We start from the raw sequence: 19,703 nt of genomic DNA, 5'->3' as shown, positions 1-19,703 counted from the left end.
CTGAGAACACTACATAGGAACAACATGTACAGGCCATGGATAAATGACGTCAAAGGCTGTAAGACACAAACACCTATTTTCTTTCAGCCTACACTGGGAAACAGTTTTACCTTGGCTTTTACAGCACTGGTCCGTTGTCTTCTCTATTGTATTCTTTAACTGCATGCCAGTTGATAGCTTTGTCTATTCCTATGGAAACCAAGAGAGTAAAGCCAATCTTGCAAGAGGCTTTAGGGAGAATTGCTCTTAGTTGAGACACTGCCTTGCTTTCAGTCAAAATGTCTGATAGTCAGAACTGGCCTCAAGTTGTGCTGATGTTCTTCGCTGATGTATTGCCTAAGACGCTTTGCCAGACAGATGAACACGTTCAGCTTGGAAACTGGTAAATAAGGTTTCTGTTCAGCTGTCTGGGAGATTTTCTCCACTTGACTGTTTTACTTTTGAGTCTAGGATGCTGCTAACGAAGTTGCTAAAAAGGTACTTCGCAAGATTAAACCCAATGTCAAAAATCAGTGATGTTTTTGTCATGGTTGACTTGAAAGGGTTGGCAGAGCGTCATGTATTTAAATCCACCAGTGGTTTGTTAGAAGGCATGGCATCATCCTTGTCCACACAGAAGTAATAAAGAGCTTACAGATTTGTTTTTTCAAAGCTGTAGTCCAATGGATGACTGCTAAGGGTTATGTCTAAAACAATAATCCTAAAGATTTTCTCTTACTTTTATTTTTCAGTTACGTTGTTAATCAAGGAGTTAACCCTTAGTTAATGATAACCAGAGAGACAGCCTGATATTTTGATGGTGGCTTTACTAATTTTGACTAGAAATTGGAGTTCTAAGTAGCTATGTTGACTTTATTTGTTTTCATCAGGAGCTGTTTAAACGAATTTACTGATATTCAAGGAGTGTAAGAATGGTGAAGTCATATACAGTAAAAGGTAGCTTTTACAGGGCTTACAGCTGTTGTAACCAGGCAATATGAATTCAGATTCAGTGTATTAGAAATCAAGAAGTTTCAGTATTTCATGCATAGATAAGATTTCAAAACACAAGTGCTAATTTATAAATCCAAATAATTCTTATTTGCAATTAAATTAATATATCTACTTGCTAGTCTCTCTTACTTTTTCTTCTGAAGAATTCTTGTGAGATTTCTGGCAATTAGCTGATAATATAAGCATATCAAAATGCTCCTTTTGATGTATAGATTTCAGTTGCTTTTAGACCAGTATTCTGTTCCTATAGATATCAAATTAAAAGTATGATAGAACAGATTCTGTTTTTCTAAGTGCTTAGTTTGCATCCTGAAAAGCTACTGAAACTGGTAGGTGTTGGTGACAGAAGTCCACATCATTCTAAGTGGTTTCTGACATTCTTAGAATGTGCCTCTTCTCAAAGAGATACTAAAAGATGAGGCATCCTCTGAAGAAACCATGTGCACAGCCCCTTTCCTTTCCAAAGTCATTAAAATATTTGGGGTTTGAAAATTTGTTTATTTTGTACAAAGTTTATTTGTAGGGTGAAGCATCCTCTCTTCAGGACCTCCTCACTGGAAAGAGAGTGAGCATGTTCGTGTATGTAAGATTATCTTCCGTAAGATCGAGTAGATCAAAGAGCGGTTTCTACTCTATAAAGATAAGCAGGTTAAATTCAGTTGCCATTTTTGTTTTAAAGAGAAACCTCATGGATGTATTTGCCTTTTAAAGGCTTAGCTAGCAATTAAGGAGTTCAAGTTTTTTGACTTTCACTGCTTCTTGAAAGCATCTGGCAGCAAAGAGCTGTTCTCAACTTTGGCTGTAGCATCTGTGCTAATCTGTTGGCAAAGCGTGTTAATGCAGTGCCAAGTGGCTGATATGTTCTGCTTGGGTTTTTAAGGTAAAATCTAAAATACTTTCACACTGAACATATTTTACCTCCACGAGTGTCTGAGTGTACAATATGATTTAGTGTTTGACAATGTATAGATTTCTACTGGCTTTAGAAACTGATATGTCACTATTAAAAAGTATAGACATTTTTGTGTTTCAGGCATAAGCAACAATTAAGTCTTGACTCCAATTTTTAAGGAGTCCTGGGTTTAAGAGGCTTAACTAATCTAATCCGACTGTTAAAGATCATAGCAATCTGTTTTGGTTTTTTTACATTTATTTATTTATTTATTTATTAGTATATTTGGGACAGAATGCACTTCTCTAGAAAAGGGGATCAGTGGGCTGGTATGCTAAAGTTTAGTGTACATTCCCAGTTCTTAATCTGGATCTAAAGCAAATGAACAGTGTACATGAGGGAATATGTATGCAATAACTCATAATTAGTTTTTCTGTTCTCAAGATGTCATTATATATCCAGCTATACTTTCTTAAATACTGTTTAGGAGTTTAAAAGAAAAACTAAAACATTAATAATATTTAAAGACAATAATAATTATCTAATAGTTGTATAATCACTGCCCATATTATGATTGGTGTAGTATTCAAACAGGAGATGTTTTATCTTTGCAGTTAATTTAACTGTAATAATTTTGTGGTGTTCTTTTTGTGAAAGAGTAAGAGTAACTGAATTATATATGTTATATTCCTCTGAAGAAGATTTATTGATTGCTAAATAGTCCATCTTTTCACAAAAGATTACTAAGAAAATTTTGCAAAAATGTCTTACATAAGTGCTGCTTAATTAATAATGAATATATTTCAACAATAAAAATTTAATAAGCTAATAAATTATTAATCTATGGTAGGATTATAGGTATAATTATCAGATCTCTGAAATCCTTTCTGTCGTGGTTGGTGGACTTGCTGCACTGCTGTCTTCAAACACACCCCTTTCAATAGGCTGACCTTTGTGCTTCTGATTTTGTGGGGGCCTCTTTTTACCACTTGCCTGCACTCTGCTGTACACTTGCTGACCAGGCTTAGTTAACTGCAGGGCTCTCTGTTAGGGGCTTTGGTCAGTGGTTAATGCCTGATTTTGGTAAATCTCATCTCTAGAGAACAGAAACAGCAAGGGATAAGGTGCAAAATAATATTAATCAGTGAATCATTCTTTGGGACTTGTAACATTACAGAATTTGGAGTGTTCAGTAACATTCTAAAATAGTGGTAAGTAATGTTTTTAAAAGGTAGTAGCTGAGAGAGGTAGCCTATTTGATCTCAGAAGCATTATAAGAATTTGAAATTATATGGGGACAAATATGTAAGCAGAAATAGAAAATTGGGTAAAATGAGCACCTTCTGTCAGCAGTAGGTTCTTTAAGAGTAACTGGATATTTAGTTAGCTCATTTTGTAGAAATAAATTCAATAGGTTGCCTTTTTAGGCTTGTACAAAAATATTAACTGTAGTGCTAGGTGGAAAATTGCAGGCTTAATGGGAAATTAGGACACAAAATGTAAGAGAATGGTAAATTATTATTTGATAATGAACTGAAAACAGATACAGTTGAAATATGAGCTATAAGATCAGCAGGCATGTATTAGAATTCCTTAACAGTTGCACTTGAATCTAATATTAGTCAATATTTTTCATGAGCAAAGTTAGAATCAAGAGTAGTATTTTTTAAAGGATACTTGAGAGTGGCACAGTGTTAGGCATTATTGTCAGACAAAAAGAGGATGGCAGTGTCTGGGATAGCAGAAGAATAAGAATATTGAACGTCATTGAAATGGTTAGAAATATTATAGTCCAAAATGCAAGTCTTGGTGGGGGAGGGGAGAAGTGGGAGGGACATAACGATTTATTCTATGTACTATGAATTTATTATTTGAAAAATGTCTGAGAAGGATGTCATGTGTTAATTGATTGGAGAATGTACCTAATTTATGGGAGAAATACAGTTTTAAGTATATCTGACAAGATATATGCACTAGCAGTAGACAAGTATCATTGGGATTCAGTAGGGTATTTTGTGGGACCCCTTTTGGTAGCCCTGTAATCTCTGCTTACTTGGGTTCAAAACAGAAGAGTTCCAATCAGAATGAGTGCAGAGAGCTGATGATTTTTTGAGGGCAATGTAGGGTTTATCCTTTGTTACTGAGATAAAAAGACCAATGCTTGTTTAGATTTTAAAAGCCACCCTGTATTTTCATGGGTAGTAGAATGAAATGTGTCCTTGTGTGTGTGTTGGCTTAAAAAAAAAAAATAACAAACAACAAACAAAACCTAAAAGCTCCAGCCTGAAACTGAGAGAACTAGGAGGAAAAAAATCCCAAACACTGTAATTCCAGTTAAAAGAAATCGCTAGAATTTTTTTGAAAAGGATTAGATGTTCTTACTCCCTATGGTGCTGGAGGATGGATTTACTAATCCAGAGGGTCAGTTTTAGCCTTCAGTTCTAATTTTTGGTTTATCTGTAAATATTTCTAAGGCTTTCTGTTCTGCTGCAAGTGTATGCCCTGACTGCATCTTCAGTGCTTATGACTGTCAGCAGTGAAAAGCCTTTAAAAACCACCTCCTTTGTATGGCTGTGCATTCTTTTGGTGTGTCTGTTCCCAGTCCTGGGAAAGCAGGTATGTAATTTTGGAGTGGAGCCAAAGTAGCATCTTCACGGTTTAACAGCTTGGCATTCTTTTTAATGACCCCTGCTGTTTTTACCAGGAGGCTATATAGTGATGTTGGGCTGCCTTTCCCCCAGTTCCTCCAGCAACCCTTACAGTGCACTAAATCTTCACAGGCCCATTGTAGGTATTCCAAAAATCAAGCATAGCTGTGCTGTAACAGTAGTCAGCTCATGTGCAGTATATTAGAAATTATTACAAATCAGTCTTTCGAGTCGTGTTAAGTGCTTCACATGGATTAGAATTGTAATGGGTTTTGAAAATGTGGTCTCAGTAATTAATAGGGAAATAAGCAATTTTTCTACATGCATTGGCCCCTTCTACCCACTGATTATGAGGTGGTGGTAGCCTAACTATGGGTGTGCTTTTGATGTGCTTGGAGAGAGGCACATATTCCTCTGACTCTTAGCCTTACCTTGTACAGCTCAGTTTCTCCCTTTATAAAAAGTGTTATATTTATCTCTGCAGTATGTTTTTAAAATCAGAATATGAAAAGGGTAGCGTCAGAGATGTATCCGCACTACAGGGTAGGAGAAGTGGTTAGTCAGAGTGTAGAAGCACACAGTTATATAATGACCAAGTTAACTCACCAAGAAATAGTGGGATGAGAATGGAAATAAATTTTCGCAGAGGTCTGTTGCACGTCAGCAGAATGTTTCTAGAACCCAGGTGAACACTTTAAAGCAAGTTTGTATGCTTATGAAATACTTAAAAGTTTGCTGTGAAAAGTACTTAACTTCTGAGGAAGTCTTTGAAACAGTGGCACGTGGCACTGGGTGACTCAGAGCAGGACTCGGTGAGCTGTACAGAGTGGAATGATGGTTTTAGTGCCTTGGTAATACAACTATTAGTTTGAGTATCAACCTATGATTGGAATCATAACACCACGGAACAGAGCTCATTTTTTCTTTAGCCTTTCACTTAGGTGACCATATGGGATGGACTGACTGTGGCTGTTTGACAGATGCCCACCCAGCTGCTCTCTCACTACACTTCCTCAACAAGCCAGGGAGAGAAAATAGGTTGAAAAAGCTGCTGTAGATGAATGAACAAATAAATACATTCTTATAGGCCCAGAAAATCAGGTAAAGAAGTTTACCAGCAATTTTCCACTGAAACCTTTCCCTGGTAGTACAATCATATTCAATATACTAAACAGCTTTTTTTTCATGAGTGGACCGCAATTTTGGGGATAATGTTTTCAACTTCAGAGATAATCTAAATTCTGGCAAATTCATTGATTCTGACTAAGATATTTCTTTCATCACTCTCTTCTCTATTGAAACATTCATGAAAGGAAAGTTTCTCTGACTGCTTAGTAGTTTAGCTTAGGGTCCAGAAATTTCTTTGAAGTCATTACTTGATGGCAGAGCCATGGTTGCTTATTGAACTGTCTACCAAAAAATGTGTTCTACACATTGCAGTTAGTATATGTGGCTGAATTTTTGAAGTAGCAGAAATATTTCTTCTGATTATGCTGAAGTCAGCTGTTCTCTGAAACTGCTGTAGTTTGCAAAGTTGAGTCTTTTGATTTCAAATAATTTTAATAGAATCTAAAGGAATTTTAAGAATTGTCATCGAAATGGTAAATTTTGGCTACCAGGAACAGTGTTTTCTGCATGTATATTTAATCCTGTTTGCTCGTAATGTTTTCTGTTTTTGAGTAAATTTTGAGTCACTATTAATGGTAAGAGACCATGGACTGACTCAGAGAGCTTCATGCTCTCTCAAACTCTCTTCAAACTCTCAGGAGTGTTTAGGCCAGTCAAGTGCATTATTTATGAGTAAAACCTAGACAGCTTGAAGACTTTTTATGCACAAAAATTCTGTAAAAATGGAGGAATTGGCTTTTCAAATTAAACATTCCCTCCCTCCACCTAATAAGCCCTAAATTACACCTGCCTTCAAGGCATGTTGATACATTGCATATTTACAAACTTAAGCAGTAATCAATTGAAGGTGAGGAAATTTTCTATCGTCGTTAAAAAGCACAATATTATTTTCTAACAAGTGAAAGGAAGACAGGAAAATTCATGGTATTACTAAAGAAAAGAACAGCAGTCAGAAGTAAAAGCATGAATAAGATAATTCAGATAAGTAATGTAAGTACAGGTGTTTTCTGTGGTAGTGTTTAAAAAAATCTTAAATCATTTGGAAGAAACAGAATCTTTTGTGTTTCAGAATGAAGGGATTTATTACAAATTCATTTGCTAAGGAGAGGGATTTGTTGGTGGCTAAGCATACAAGAGAATAATGTAGTAGTAACTGATGGAAAAATGCGTAATAGCATATAAAAAATACAGTCTATAGAGAGAAATTCTAATAATAAAAAGGCATGTTTCCTTAGTTTTATGCATTATTTTAACCTTCACTCTTCTTTACAGTGGAATTCATTCTAAAAACAGAATATACTTGTAAATCTTCCAATAAGTATCCATCAACAAGACAAAACCAATTTTTTTTTCTTTCATGGGTATGCATGCACTGTGTGCAGGAAATATTGAAAACAACCCAAATGTATTATCCACTGTGATGGAGAAAAGCAGCTGTATTTCTTCCAAGACTAATATTCTCTCAAGTTATTTGATATTGTCTTCCTCCAGTCTAATTGCCAACCACATCATGATACACAGAGATTTTTTTTGCTAGTTTTTATTTTTCTTTTTAATGAGTTTTGTAAATTTTTCTTGTATTTGCCTGTACAATATAATGGTAATAATGAGGAGTATTCTCATGCCTATCTCCCTCCCAGATTTTTCATTAATTAATTCTGCGTGTGTTTTCTGTGGTTTAGGAGCTCTGCAGACAGACATCATGCTGTTCTGGCCCTATCCTTCGGAGTATGCCTTGATAGGTGTCTCTGTATTAAAGGGACAGAATCCTGAGATTATACTTTCTCTGACACCCAGCAGAAGAAAAAGATATATTTGATCACTTCTCACTGTGAATGCTGTAGTAGCCACGCTGTCTCTGGCAAGAGAAGTTTGTGTTTTCAGGCAGGTTTGTGGTAGGTTTTTCGGCAGACTTTTCTAATAGGGTATCACTGACAACCAAGAACCAGTAACAATAAATGGTAGAAGCAGGAAGAGGTAGTTTTGTCTGAGCTCATTCATGATTTGCTTTCTCTGTTTTGTATTTTAAAATAAAGTAGTGTAGCAGGGGGAAAAAAAATCACATTCATTTATTTTGACTGTATCTGGTGAAATCCGTTCTGCATCCATAAGCTCAAGTCTTCCATTGCTATTAGACAAAAACCAGAACAGTAATATATGTAAAATATGCTCTTTCAATGTTTATGGCTGCTTTGAAAAATTAAATTTGAATATTTTTATGCCCTGGCCCGGGATACTGTGGGAGCCTCTGGAATCCTTTGGCCTGTTTCCATCCGACCATTCTGCTGACAAAAGCGATTTACAATTCTGAGTCTTGTGAGATACTGAAGTGCCCCCGTTCATTAGCACTGCTTGCCCTTGTCTACTTGGTTACCTTTTTTCATTGTTTTTCAAAAGATAGCCTAAGGGGACTAAGCTAACATGCAGAATTTATAAAAGAATTGTAGCACACTGAAGTATGTTAATTTGCAGGTAGTTTCATAAGCAGGAGAATCCAAAGACGTGACTTCTATTGATTTGAGTGTCACCTTTCCTGTGTACATTGTCTAATAAAGCTTCATCAAAAGCTCCAGCTTTTCCCTGAGTGGGGGAGAATTAGTACAATTTATCTTCTCTTCTGAGATTTCTATTTTCATTACAGTTATAGGTAAAGATCTATATGGGAAATTGGCAAGAACTGGTATCTTGGGGAAACATTGGAAGACAGTGAGCAAAATGAGGAGACAACACACTCCTTTCACTTTAAGAAAGGTTAAAAGTTAAGAGTATGAAAAGAACAGGGGTGTTTAAACCATTATGACAAAACGTAGGTGCAGACGTTTTGCTTCAATTTGTTATTGCTCCAGAAGTTCCTGGTCCTCAACTGCAACTTAACTGCTGAAGGTGATTTGATAAACCCAATAGACTTTTCGAAGTGGAAGCATCAAAAGATTGTATGTAGCATCTCTCCTATATGGAAAATAACCTTCAAGCAGAGGGTAGTAGCTAGTCAAGGCTGGCTATACTACTAAATCAGTACAGCTTCCTCATCATTGCATGTTTATGTCTTTAATTTTTCACTGGCTTCTTCAGTGATTTGAAAAATAAAAGCAGATTGGTTTCTTGGGGATCCACCCTCATTTATTATATCATTTTATCATATTTATATTGTAGAAGCATTTCTACATTATTTCTTTTGAAAACATAGTGAAAACGTAGTGAAAGCCCTAGTGTGAAGTATTTTCAATGTGTTGTAAAGCTAGCTGTCCCATCCATTTATTATATATATGGTAGACCAAAACTCATACAGTTCCCAATTTAAAAATGTAAGAAACAATCACTTCTGCATATATTTGCTACATATTCAGATGAGTACATTTTATCTTTCTGAATCATTCCTGGTTATTTTTCTTTCATTTTGAAAATAATATTCTTTCTTCATGTTTAGTTTTATTCCTTATCTGATAACTGTTTACCTTGCTGAAACCAGCATGTAATGATCTTATTTCAGTTTTTACGTGATGTTTACTGAGGCTAAACAGTTAAGAAACTGATGATATTGCAGAATTTTTGGTATTAATGAACCCTGTCTTACTCTGCTAATGGAATATATGTACCTAATAACAAACAGTGCAACAGACCTAAAAATGAAGGGTTCATATAAACACAAAAAAATCTTCATTAGATGTTTCCAAAGTTTTGACTGCTTTGCTGCAGGTTTTTTTGGGCACTGTAATACAATAGATATATCTAAACAGTATCATCATTTGGTTTGATAAGCTGACAAAAATGTCTGATATTTTCTTTACACAGGGAAATTACCGCTTCATGAAACTTCTACTGGCTCGTAGAGGGAACTGGATGAAGAAAGACTTAGAGGATATGACACCATTACATTTAACTACACGTCACAAAAGCCCAAAATGTTTAGCTTTGTTGTTAAAACATATGGCACCTGGAGAAGTGGATACCCAGGACAGAAATAAGGTAAAAGTGCTGCTTATTTCAAGACAATGCTTGTGGCAACTTTAGATATTGGTTTTACATCAAGCAGTTGTATGCAAAAAATTGTTTGTCATAAACTTTTTCTAGGTCTTCAAAGTAGAAATATTAATATTTTCCTGAAGTTAATGATGTCAAAGTTCATTGCACTGGCTCCATCGACATTCTTCTTGAGAGTAGTTACAGCAACAGAGGATTCAAAAACAATCCAAGTCTTCTGTAACATTGTGATCCTTGTTAGAATCTGGATAGCATGTGCTTATCTTGGTCTTCTTCCTTTGAAAAACCTCACATTTAGAATCTTTTCATGATAAGAGTCACTAGAAAACTGCCTATAATTACAGCAGTCATTCTGGAGAGGTCATGCTGACTTCATGACCATGCTAGTTAATTAACAAAGGTATGCATAAACCAGCCAAAACTGTTTAGCAACCCTTCCTGTTCAGCAGATTTCCAAGGCTGTATTTAAAGCATTGCCAGATTCCCCACAAAATGTAGAGCGTTTTTCTCCCAGTTGATGTCATGAGTAGTTGCAGTAGCAAAAATGGAATGAAATGGTGAAAGATGATCTGGGATACAGAGTCCAACCTGTTTGACCCTGTTGGGCACATGGCTTGTTCAGTTTCCTTGCTGCAACTGTGCACATCAAGATCATCAAATATAATTCCCGAACATGAGAGAAAACAAGTGTCTTTTACATCTGCTTCCATGTGGGTAACTGACTGAAACTGGTTGTAGGTGAGAGAAGTCAATGAACCAAGGCTACACTGGCCTTCTGGTAACCAAAAGTTTCTGCTTCATTGCAACTGTCAGTTTCCAGGGATACTGGTCAGCTCTATTTAATAAATAATACTCCTCGATTTATTACAAATTTTACTGGTACAAGGCTGTAGTGGCACTTTGTGGACTTCTTCTTCAGTAAGTGTCTAGTAGAAAAAAAGGCTGTGCTATCTTATTTTTGTTATCATGGTACTAAACTAACAGCTGGCAGTAAAAAACAAAAATAGGCTTCTTTTTGCCTTCTTCCTTTACAGAGAAGTTAAGGATATGATAGTGAACTTAAAAATTCCATGTCACAGTTTAGGGATGCTAATCCAGGCTGTTGTACTTCTATACACAAATGTCCTGCCAGAGTTATTTCTCTGCTTCCAATCAAAGTGCCATGTAATATTTAGCAGGGGTAAGGGGGTAAGAGAGATGGGAAAAAATAAATCCATTCTTTGCCTTACAACTGTCTGTTTCTTGGCAGTTGGGAGAGGTGTGTCTAATAAATGAAATACTTGTTAATATGCCAACATTTTGCTGGTTAAGAAACCCCCACATGTTGGTTCGCTTATGTAATTATGAACGTTGATAAGGCCTGTAAAAAAGCTGCTGGCAGTCAGGAATTGGCAATAGGAGCATGGATTGCCTTTTGATGTTTTATTGGACTGCCGTGGGTTGTTGGGCATTAGATTCACTAATATTCAACCTCAGAGTTCTGAGTCATCACAGACAATGAAGAAATCCAAAACGTTTGTTCAAGATGGATCCAAGTCCAGTGTAAGCATTCAGTGCCATCTTCCCCTAGTGGAGAGTAGTCTTCTCTGTCAATTTGTGTCATCCCAACAGTTTGAAATTTAAGAAGGACCACATTATTCACTGCAGTTGTTCTGTAGTGCAGCTCTGGTGCTGAGGCCTGGTTCAGATGGTCATTCTAGCTTGGATGTCATTGCTTAATGCCCAGCACAGATATTTTCTCCGGGTCTGAACTGCTGCACCAAATAGCCAACAGGGCAGTGCTGAGTGGCATGGACATTTTTCTCTTGCCATAGTCCAATAAATCTTCATATAAAGCAGTTAGACTCCTACCAGAGATACTTACATTCCAAGCATAAGGGCTTCTCAGTTTGGATCTCATGTAAGATGGTGTAGCTTAGACCTGATTCAGACCTCAGCAGCAAAGGTGTCTGATGATATGCTCTTACTGAGGGAGATGGGCCTCTTGTTCAGCTTTGTTTAAAGCCTACTTTCATAAATTTTGAGTTGTCAGCTACCCCAGGTACATGTGCTCAGTTTTCTGTCAGTCCTCTTTATTGAAGTGTAACAAAAGCTTGCTTATTTCCCTGTTGTTTAAGGCTGGTTTTAGCCAACTTTACTTTTCATGTTTCAATACATTTTTGATGTGTTTGTAAAGCTTGTGAAAATTGTGTTGCAGCAAACTGCATTGCATTGGAGTGCCTACTACAATAACCCAGAGCATGTGAAACTTCTTATAAAACATGATTCAAATATTGGAATTCCTGATATTGAAGGAAAAATCCCACTTCACTGGGCAGCTAACAACAAAGACCCTAGTGCAATCCACACAGTGAAATGTATTCTGGTAAGAAAGTCTACCATATATGTATGTAACACTTTTCAGTCCTTACAGCTTTCCTCTGATAGAAATATTTTTTATTCTCTTGAGGTTTCTCATTTTGGTCCACTGACTCTTTGAGAATGAAATAATTTGCTTTTCCTAATATCCAGAACTTTGTAAGAAATAATCCTAAATATTTTTGCTCTCTTAAAAGGGGTTTGTTTTGAGTTCTGTGGGTGAATGTATTTGCTGTAACTCATGTAAAGGGGGGGAGAAAAGGGTTGAAAGTTTTCCTGAATAAAATGGCCAGTCATATTGCTCATTTCAGTTGCATTTTCACACTGATTTCTTCATTATGTGTCTTTGCTTCATTATTTGAGAGTTTATATCTAGTTATCTGTACTGAAAAGTCTAGTTTAATTTGGTTTTTCAAGTTAGAATTCTGGGAAATATTTGATCAATTGTCAGTCAGCCCACAATCAGTTTGCTGAGAGAATTTCCACATAGTTTTGTATATGAATTTAATACTTTTTCCTTGATAGCACATTTTCTCTTTCTGCAATATTTTAGTTTCATCTTCTACAATGACAGTTATAATGGTTACAATGAAATCATATGCTCAGCTTGATTTTAACCTTGATTTTTATTTTGTGAAAATCTTTGAGCTTCACTAACATGGAAAAATATCAGAAGCCTCAATTTAAATTTTCTGTCATATTAGAACCATCTTCCTGTATCTTTGACTATCGAAGGTCTTTCAGAACTAGACACATAGTGATTGTACTCTAGCTACAAGGACTTGTATGTCTGTCTGCCTGATTAGCTTGCAAGCTGAGAACTTAAATATGAATATGAAAACTTTCTTTGCTTTTCTTCAAATCACACTGACAATCTTACAGCTACTGATAGTTTTTTTACTATAAAAACAGTTTTTGAGAAGTTTCCAGTATTAAAGAGATTGTATTTCTATATTACTGCTGTGTATGCAATATATTTGTAATTTGTTTCCAGTTGTGAAATAATTTGTTACAAACAATATTTTGTCACAAAGTTTGAATTTGTATCTACTTTTCTGCCACACTGGAGAAGTAAATTTGCTGCAGAGGAAGTAAGGATCTTTGTATTCAACTACAGATTTTGAAACATTAGGTAGTCAAGGCAACTTTTTAAAAGTTGTGGTGTGTCAGGCTCAGCCAGCAGCCTTAGGCCCACCCAGCCACTCACTCACCTGCCCTCTTTCAAGGCAGAGAAAATAGAGGGAAGGCAAGAAGACTTGTGGATGAAAGATAATGCCAGCACAGTATGGAAAGCAAAAGCTGCATGCAGAAAAGGAAATTTATTCACCCTTCCCATCAGCAGGCAGATGTTAGCCACTTCCAGGAAAATGGAAAAAGAGTTTCAGCATGCTTGATCATGCTTAGGAGGACAAATGGTGTAGCCATGAGCATCCTTCCTGCCCTCCCCAGTCCCTGAGATTTTTTGCTGAGTGTGATATTATATGGTATGAACTATTGCTTGGGTCAGTTTGTGTCAACTGTCCCAGCTGTGTCCTGTCCCAGTCTGTTGCCCACCCCCAGCCCTTTCACTGGGGGGGAAGCAGGGGAGCAGGACAGGGCAGGACATGAAAAAGAGGAATCCTTGTTATTCTACAATAGCCAAAACATGGGTGTGCCATCAACAGTTCTAATCACAAATACAAAGCCCAGCTGGTGCAAGGAAAATTAACTCCATCTAAGACAGATGTACTACAAAAGATCAAAAATACTTGTCTCCTTGCTGAAAGTGTTCTCAAAGATTCTCTTTAGGTAATCCAGAATCATGATCATGTCCAGGTTTTCTGGAGGGTTTTATTTTGTTGGTTTTTGGGGTTTTTTTAAACTCTGACAATTAAAAGACTCACAGAATAGCTTGATTGGTAGGAAACTTTTAAAAGTCATCTAGTCCATGGGCAGGGACATCTTCAACTACATCACATTGCTCAGGGCCCTATCCAACCCTTGGAACTCTTCCAGGAGTGGGGAATCCACAGCTTCTCTGGGCAACCTGTTCCAGTGCCTCACCACCCTCACAGTAAGGAATTTCTTCCTAATATCCGGTCTAAACCTACTCTCAGTTTAAAATCATTCCCCCTTGTCCTGTAAAAAGTCCTTCATGCCCTTGTAAAAAGTCCTTACATGCCCTTGTAAAAAGTCCTTCATCTTTCTAGTAGGCCCCCTTTGGGTACTGGAAGGCTGCTGTAAGGTCTTCCTGGAGCCTTCTCTTCTGCAGGCTGAACAACCCTAACTCTCTCAGCCTTTCTGCATAGGAGAGATGCTCCATCCCTCTAATGATCTTGGTGGCCCTCCTCTGGGCTCACTCCAACAGGCTGATATCTTCCCTGTGCTGGGACCCCAGAGCTGGATGCAGTACTCCAAGTAGAGTCTCAGGAGAACAGAACAGAGGAGCAGAATCCCCACTCTTGACCTGCTGGCCACGCTGCTTTTGATGCAGCCCAGGACACATTTGGTTTTCTGGGTCACAAGCACACATTGCCGGCTCATGTCCAGCCTCTCATCCTTTACCCGGAACCCCCAAGCTCTTCCTGGCAGGGCTGCTCTCCATCTGTTCATCTCCCAGCCTGTGTTAGTACTGGGGTTGCCCTGACCCAGGTGCAGCACCTTGCATTTGGCTTCATTGAACTTCATGAGTTTCCCAGGGTACCACTTCTTGAGCTTGGCCAGGTCCCTCTGGATGGTATCCCATCCCTCAAGCTTGTCAGCTGCACCACTCAGCTTGGTGTCATCTGCAGACTTGCTGAGGGTGCACTCAATTCATTCACCTGTGTCATTAATGAATACATTAAATCTCACTGGTCCCAGTACAGCCCCCTGAGGGACATCATCAGTATCCACTGGGACATTAGGACAGTGACTAGTGCTCTGGATGCTATCCAACCAATTCCTTCAGCCCACCCATCAAATCTCTCCAATTTGTAGACAAGGACATTGTGGGGGACTGTGTCAAAGGCTTTAAAGCAGTCCAGAAAAATGCAATCCATCACCCTTCCCTTGTCCACTGATGTAGTCACTCCATCATAGAAGGCCACTGGGTTGGTCAGGCAGTGCTTGGTGACCATCAGGTTCAGTGTCACATCCCCCCTGGTAGAGCTGTCCATTACCTGTCTTATCTTCCATTCATCCTAGGACTCTCCTGAATTCCCTATAGCTCACCATGCTGCTTCTCTGGCAAATGTCAAGGTGGTTGAAGTTTCCCAGCAGCACAAGAGCCTTGAGCATGATGCCTCCTGTAGCTGAAACAAGAAGGCTTCATCAAGAGGCTCTCCTTGGTCAGGTGGCATGTAGTAGACACTGACCACAAAGTTCCCTTTATTGCCTCAGTTTCTGACTCTTACCCACAGCCTTTCAACATGCTCATGGCTGTTCTTCAGGGACAGCACATTGCACCCAATCCATCTATTGTATAGAGCAACTCCTTTGACCCTCTTTCCTGTCCTGTCCCTTCTGAGAAGCCTGTAGCCACCCACCAGTCGTGGGTTCATCCCACCAAGTGTCAGTAGTGGCATCCGGATCGGAGCTCTCAGGAGCTTCCAGCTCCTCCTCTTTGTTGCTCATGCTGGGTGCAGCAGTATAGAGGCACTTTGGCTGGGCTGAAAAGAGTGTATTCTTGATTCCATCTTGGCTTTTCCATGAATCAGCTTAATTGTTTATATTGCAATTAGCTACATCTATATGTACTTGCTAATGGAGTAAGTTAATAACAAGTGTAAATGAAAAAATAATTCAGCTATGCTGTAAAGTTGATGATACAGAAATGTTGTTACTAGGTAATCAATCTGTTGACTGAATTTGTTGTTGCATATAAATACCTTTTTTTGGTGGTGGTGGTGCCCCTGGGTTTAATCCTGTAGTAAGATCTTCTCTCCAAATTGAAGTGTTTTTCTTACTTGTCTTGATAGATATCTACCTAGCAGAGCTCACAGTGTGCCCCTCCTTTCTTAGCTGCTTTTTGCCATACTATCCAGTTCCAAATCTATTGTCCAAGCATCATGTTTGATTCTCATTCCTCTCTAGGTCTTCATGGCTAGGCTACCTTTATAGTTTTTCACGTTCTGTGTTGTATTTCTAATGTACGTACCCGTAGAGGGAAAATTTCTATCATCTTGTGTCTTAACATATAATTACATTTTTAAATTCATGAAAACAGTGTCTTGTGGTGATAGCAGTATAAAAGGCAAATGTCTGTGTCCCTGTTGCCACCCCATTTTTAACCACATTCAACCAAACCGTTTGTCTTTGCTTTCAGGGTAGGGTCTGTAAGCACTGTGCCATTGCCCAGGTAGCACCCAGGTATCGATGCCTACCTCTGGTCAGCCTACACTGGCAGCCTTTGGTGCCTGCTGGCTGAGCTACAAAAAACAACGCTGCTGTTGTTTCTCCTATGGTATCTTTAATACTGTGGAAGAATTCCCCAGGAAATTATTTTTCTCTAGTATCCTACTTGGAATTCTCCAGCGCTGCTTTACAAAAACTTGACAAAAGTTTAGCTGCTGGTTTTATCGAAACTACAGTCTATGGTATCAAAAAATACTGTCTTGTTTTTCTGCACTCTACCCTTTGGATGTGGCCAGTTATTGTCTCCTGTTTATAAATTCTTAAAGCTAAGGTCATCTTTCTGTTTGATGTTTGTATAGTACATGGTCCATTGGTATTGTCAAAATAAACAATTACGAAAAGAGCTCAGCTGAATGCTGAGAAGGTAGGTGTGCAGGGGTGACAGTTATGCACAAATTGGTTATATCTGGTATTGAAATCCACGAAATACAGCCAAAATGGAACTCCACATATGTAGAAAGTAAACGTGTGAAGTAGAGAGAAACTCTAATCTGGAGATCCTCTCATGGTCAACTTCCTTTTCCACCTTTCCAGATTCAGCAGTGCTTGGTTACATGAAAAATGTTGGGAATATTTAAGGAGAAAACAACAACATAAGGTTCCATTATTATGATGGAAGCAACTGCTTAGTACTCTCTGTCTATTTTGTATCTCTTCTCTTTATTTATTCTTCATGGTAAGAGACGTGACATTTGCTTACACCACACTTTCCATTATCGCCATGCCACAGAAAAATGCTTAGCTTCTGTTTCTTCTCTGTATTGTGCTTAAAATATGAATACAGTATGACAGTTTAATTATAGCTAACTAAACCCACTTAAAATCTAAAGAAGTTATACTTGTGAATATAGGCAGAAACAGGCCTAGAAAATTTTAATTTAAGTGGCCAAAAAATTCAAAACACACAAATACTTTTAGGCTGGAATATAAATAGTGGCTTTGTCATTAGAAGATTCTGTACCATTGTGCAAAAATAACACTTTTGACTATGGGGATCTTTCTTGACAACATCAGTGACTTTAAGCCAGGAGTTTTAGGATTCGTTTATTTAGTATGTTGTTTTACTTCTGGAAGGCTTGAAAATTAGCTGTCAGGATTACATCAGCAAATTATAAGTGAAGAAGCATTTGTTTTCTTGTTTGTCCATTTTGTTCAAACACGTTTTCCTCTGGTAGTCTTAGAATTTTAGTGATAACTTCTGTGCCTACCATAATTCATGTTTAGCCATACTTAAAAGTGATTCTCATAAAATGAATTTTTGCAGTAGGCTCTATGCTCCCCCTACTGAGCTCTATGAATAGACAAAAAGGAAGCATATTATCAGTTTGCTTTCTCTTGATAATTATTGAAGTTAGGGAAGAACATACAACTTTTCACTATAGTGGCTCAGGTAAATGCTTTTGAATGCTTATCAAAAGAAGTGTTACACATGCTTCGATTATCGAGGTTTGTGCATGTAACAATGTTAACTTTGATAGTACTTTTAGTTGAGAGTCATATTTATCAAATTTTTATGGTTTTAATAGAGTATCTGTTATTGTACTAGTGAGTGCACGTATTGGTGATCTCCAGTATGTTTCAAGTATGTTAGATTTTGATTCTAACAAAACATGGCTGACTGTACTGATACCTAATCTAAAACTGATGAAGATTTGTCTGAGACAGGCAATTTAATTAGCATTTAATTAGAATTGGCAGATGTTATTGCTAATAGACTGTCCATCATCTTTGAAACGTCATGGAGAGCAGGAAAGGTGCCTGAGGACTGGAGGAAAGCCAGTGTCACTCCAGTGTCTTGAGAAAGGGCCAGAAGGACAACCCAAGAAACTACAGGTATTGCCTCAATCCCTGAAAAGGTGATGGAACAGCTCTTCCTGGATGTTATCTCTAAGCATGTGAAGGAAAAGGAGGTTATTAGTAGTGAACATGGACTCACCAAGGGGAAATCATGCTCGACCAATAAGATACCTTCTGTGATGGCAGGACTGGCAGGGTAGATGAGGGAAGATCAGTGGGGGTTGTCTACCTTGACTTCAGCAAGGCTTTTGACGCTGTCTCCCATAACGTTCTCATAGGAGAGCTCAAGGAAGGTGGGTTGTCCGAGTGAGCAGTGGGTGAGTTGAGGACTGGCTGAATGGGAGAGGTCAGAGGGTTGTGATCAGTGGCACAGAGTCTGGTTACAGGCCTGTATCTAGAAGTGTTCCCCAGAGGTCAGTACTGGGCCCAGTCTTTTTCCATTTATTCATCAATAACCTGGATGAAGGGAAAGACTGTACCCTCAGCAGGTTTGCTGATGTTACAAAACTGTGAGAAGTGGCCGATACACCATCGTGGTGTGCTGCCAGCCAGTGAGACCTGGACAGGAGGGCAGAGTCTAATCTAAGCTCAACAAAGGCAAATAGAGAGTCCTGCACTGTGGGAGGAATCACACTGTGCACCAGTAGAAGGACCTGGGGCTCCTGGGGCACAACAGGCTGCCCATGAGCCAGCAGTGTGCCCTGGGGACCAAGAAGGCCACTGGTACCCTGGGATTCATTAGGAAGAGCATTCCCAGCAGGTTGAGGGAGGTGATCCTGTCCTTCTACACAACCCTAGTGAGGCCACATCTGGAGTGCTGGTCCAGTTCTAGGGTCCCCAGTTCAAGAAAGACCAGTAGTTACTGGGGAGGGTCCAGCTAAGTGCTATGAAGATGAGAAAGGGACTGGAGCATCTCTTTTATGAGGAAAGGCTGGGAGAGAGCTGGGACTATTCAGCCTGGAGAAGAGATCACTGAGAGGGGATCTTATCAATGCATAGAAATACCTTAAGTGTGGATATCAAGAGGATGGAGCCAGACACTTTTCAGTGGTGCTTAGCAACAGGATAAGGGGCAATGGGCACAAACTGAAATATGGAACTTCCATCTGAATATGAAGGAAAACATCTTTACTGAGATTAAAGGTGACTGAGCACTGGAACAAGCTGTCTAGAGAGGTTGTGGAGTCTTCTTCTCAGGAGATATTTGAAACCCACCTGGACTTAATTCTGTGCAACTTGCTGTAGCTGAACTTGCTTTAGCAGGGTGTTGGACTAGATGATCTCCAGAGATCCCTTCCAACCCCAACCATTCTGTGATTCTAGGATTTACATGCAGTATGCGAAGTATGTAACTCTTTAGACCTAGAAAACTTACATTAACCAAATATTAGGAGGTTTAAGTTGACACTGTAAGAAAGTAAACAGCAAAAAACAAAGAATCAGGGCATTGCAGAGATGAAGTTACTACTGCTGTAATAACTTAGCCAGACTGCCCTTAGAAAATATAGTGAAATATAACTCAAAATGTTTGG

General features: G+C 38.5%; 1 protein-coding gene across 8 annotated transcripts in view; it reads left to right on the top strand.

Annotated features, from left to right (window-relative positions):
• The window catches only part of INVS (inversin), an 85,027-nt gene that overhangs the window by 27,035 nt on the left and 38,289 nt on the right, over positions 1-19,703 (top strand). For 5 of the 8 annotated variants that reach the window (XM_032120140.1, XM_032120148.1, XM_032120130.1 and 2 more), the window contains 2 exons: positions 9,454-9,627; positions 11,840-12,007. In XM_032120140.1, coding sequence (XP_031976031.1) covers positions 9,454-9,627; positions 11,840-12,007 — 342 coding nt within the window. Of the gene's footprint in view, positions 1-5,462; positions 5,635-7,343; positions 7,557-9,453; positions 9,628-11,839; positions 12,008-19,703 lie in introns of all 8 variants that reach the window. The other 3 variants (XM_032120153.1, XM_032120175.1, XM_032120158.1) reach the window with 2 other exon arrangements.

This window comes from Corvus moneduloides, chromosome 1 (genome assembly GCF_009650955.1).
Source record: "Corvus moneduloides isolate bCorMon1 chromosome 1, bCorMon1.pri, whole genome shotgun sequence".
Lineage (NCBI taxonomy): Eukaryota > Metazoa > Chordata > Aves > Passeriformes > Corvidae > Corvus > Corvus moneduloides.
Note: the sequence above shows the minus strand (reverse complement) of the source record. Positions and strands in the feature narration are given on the sequence as shown.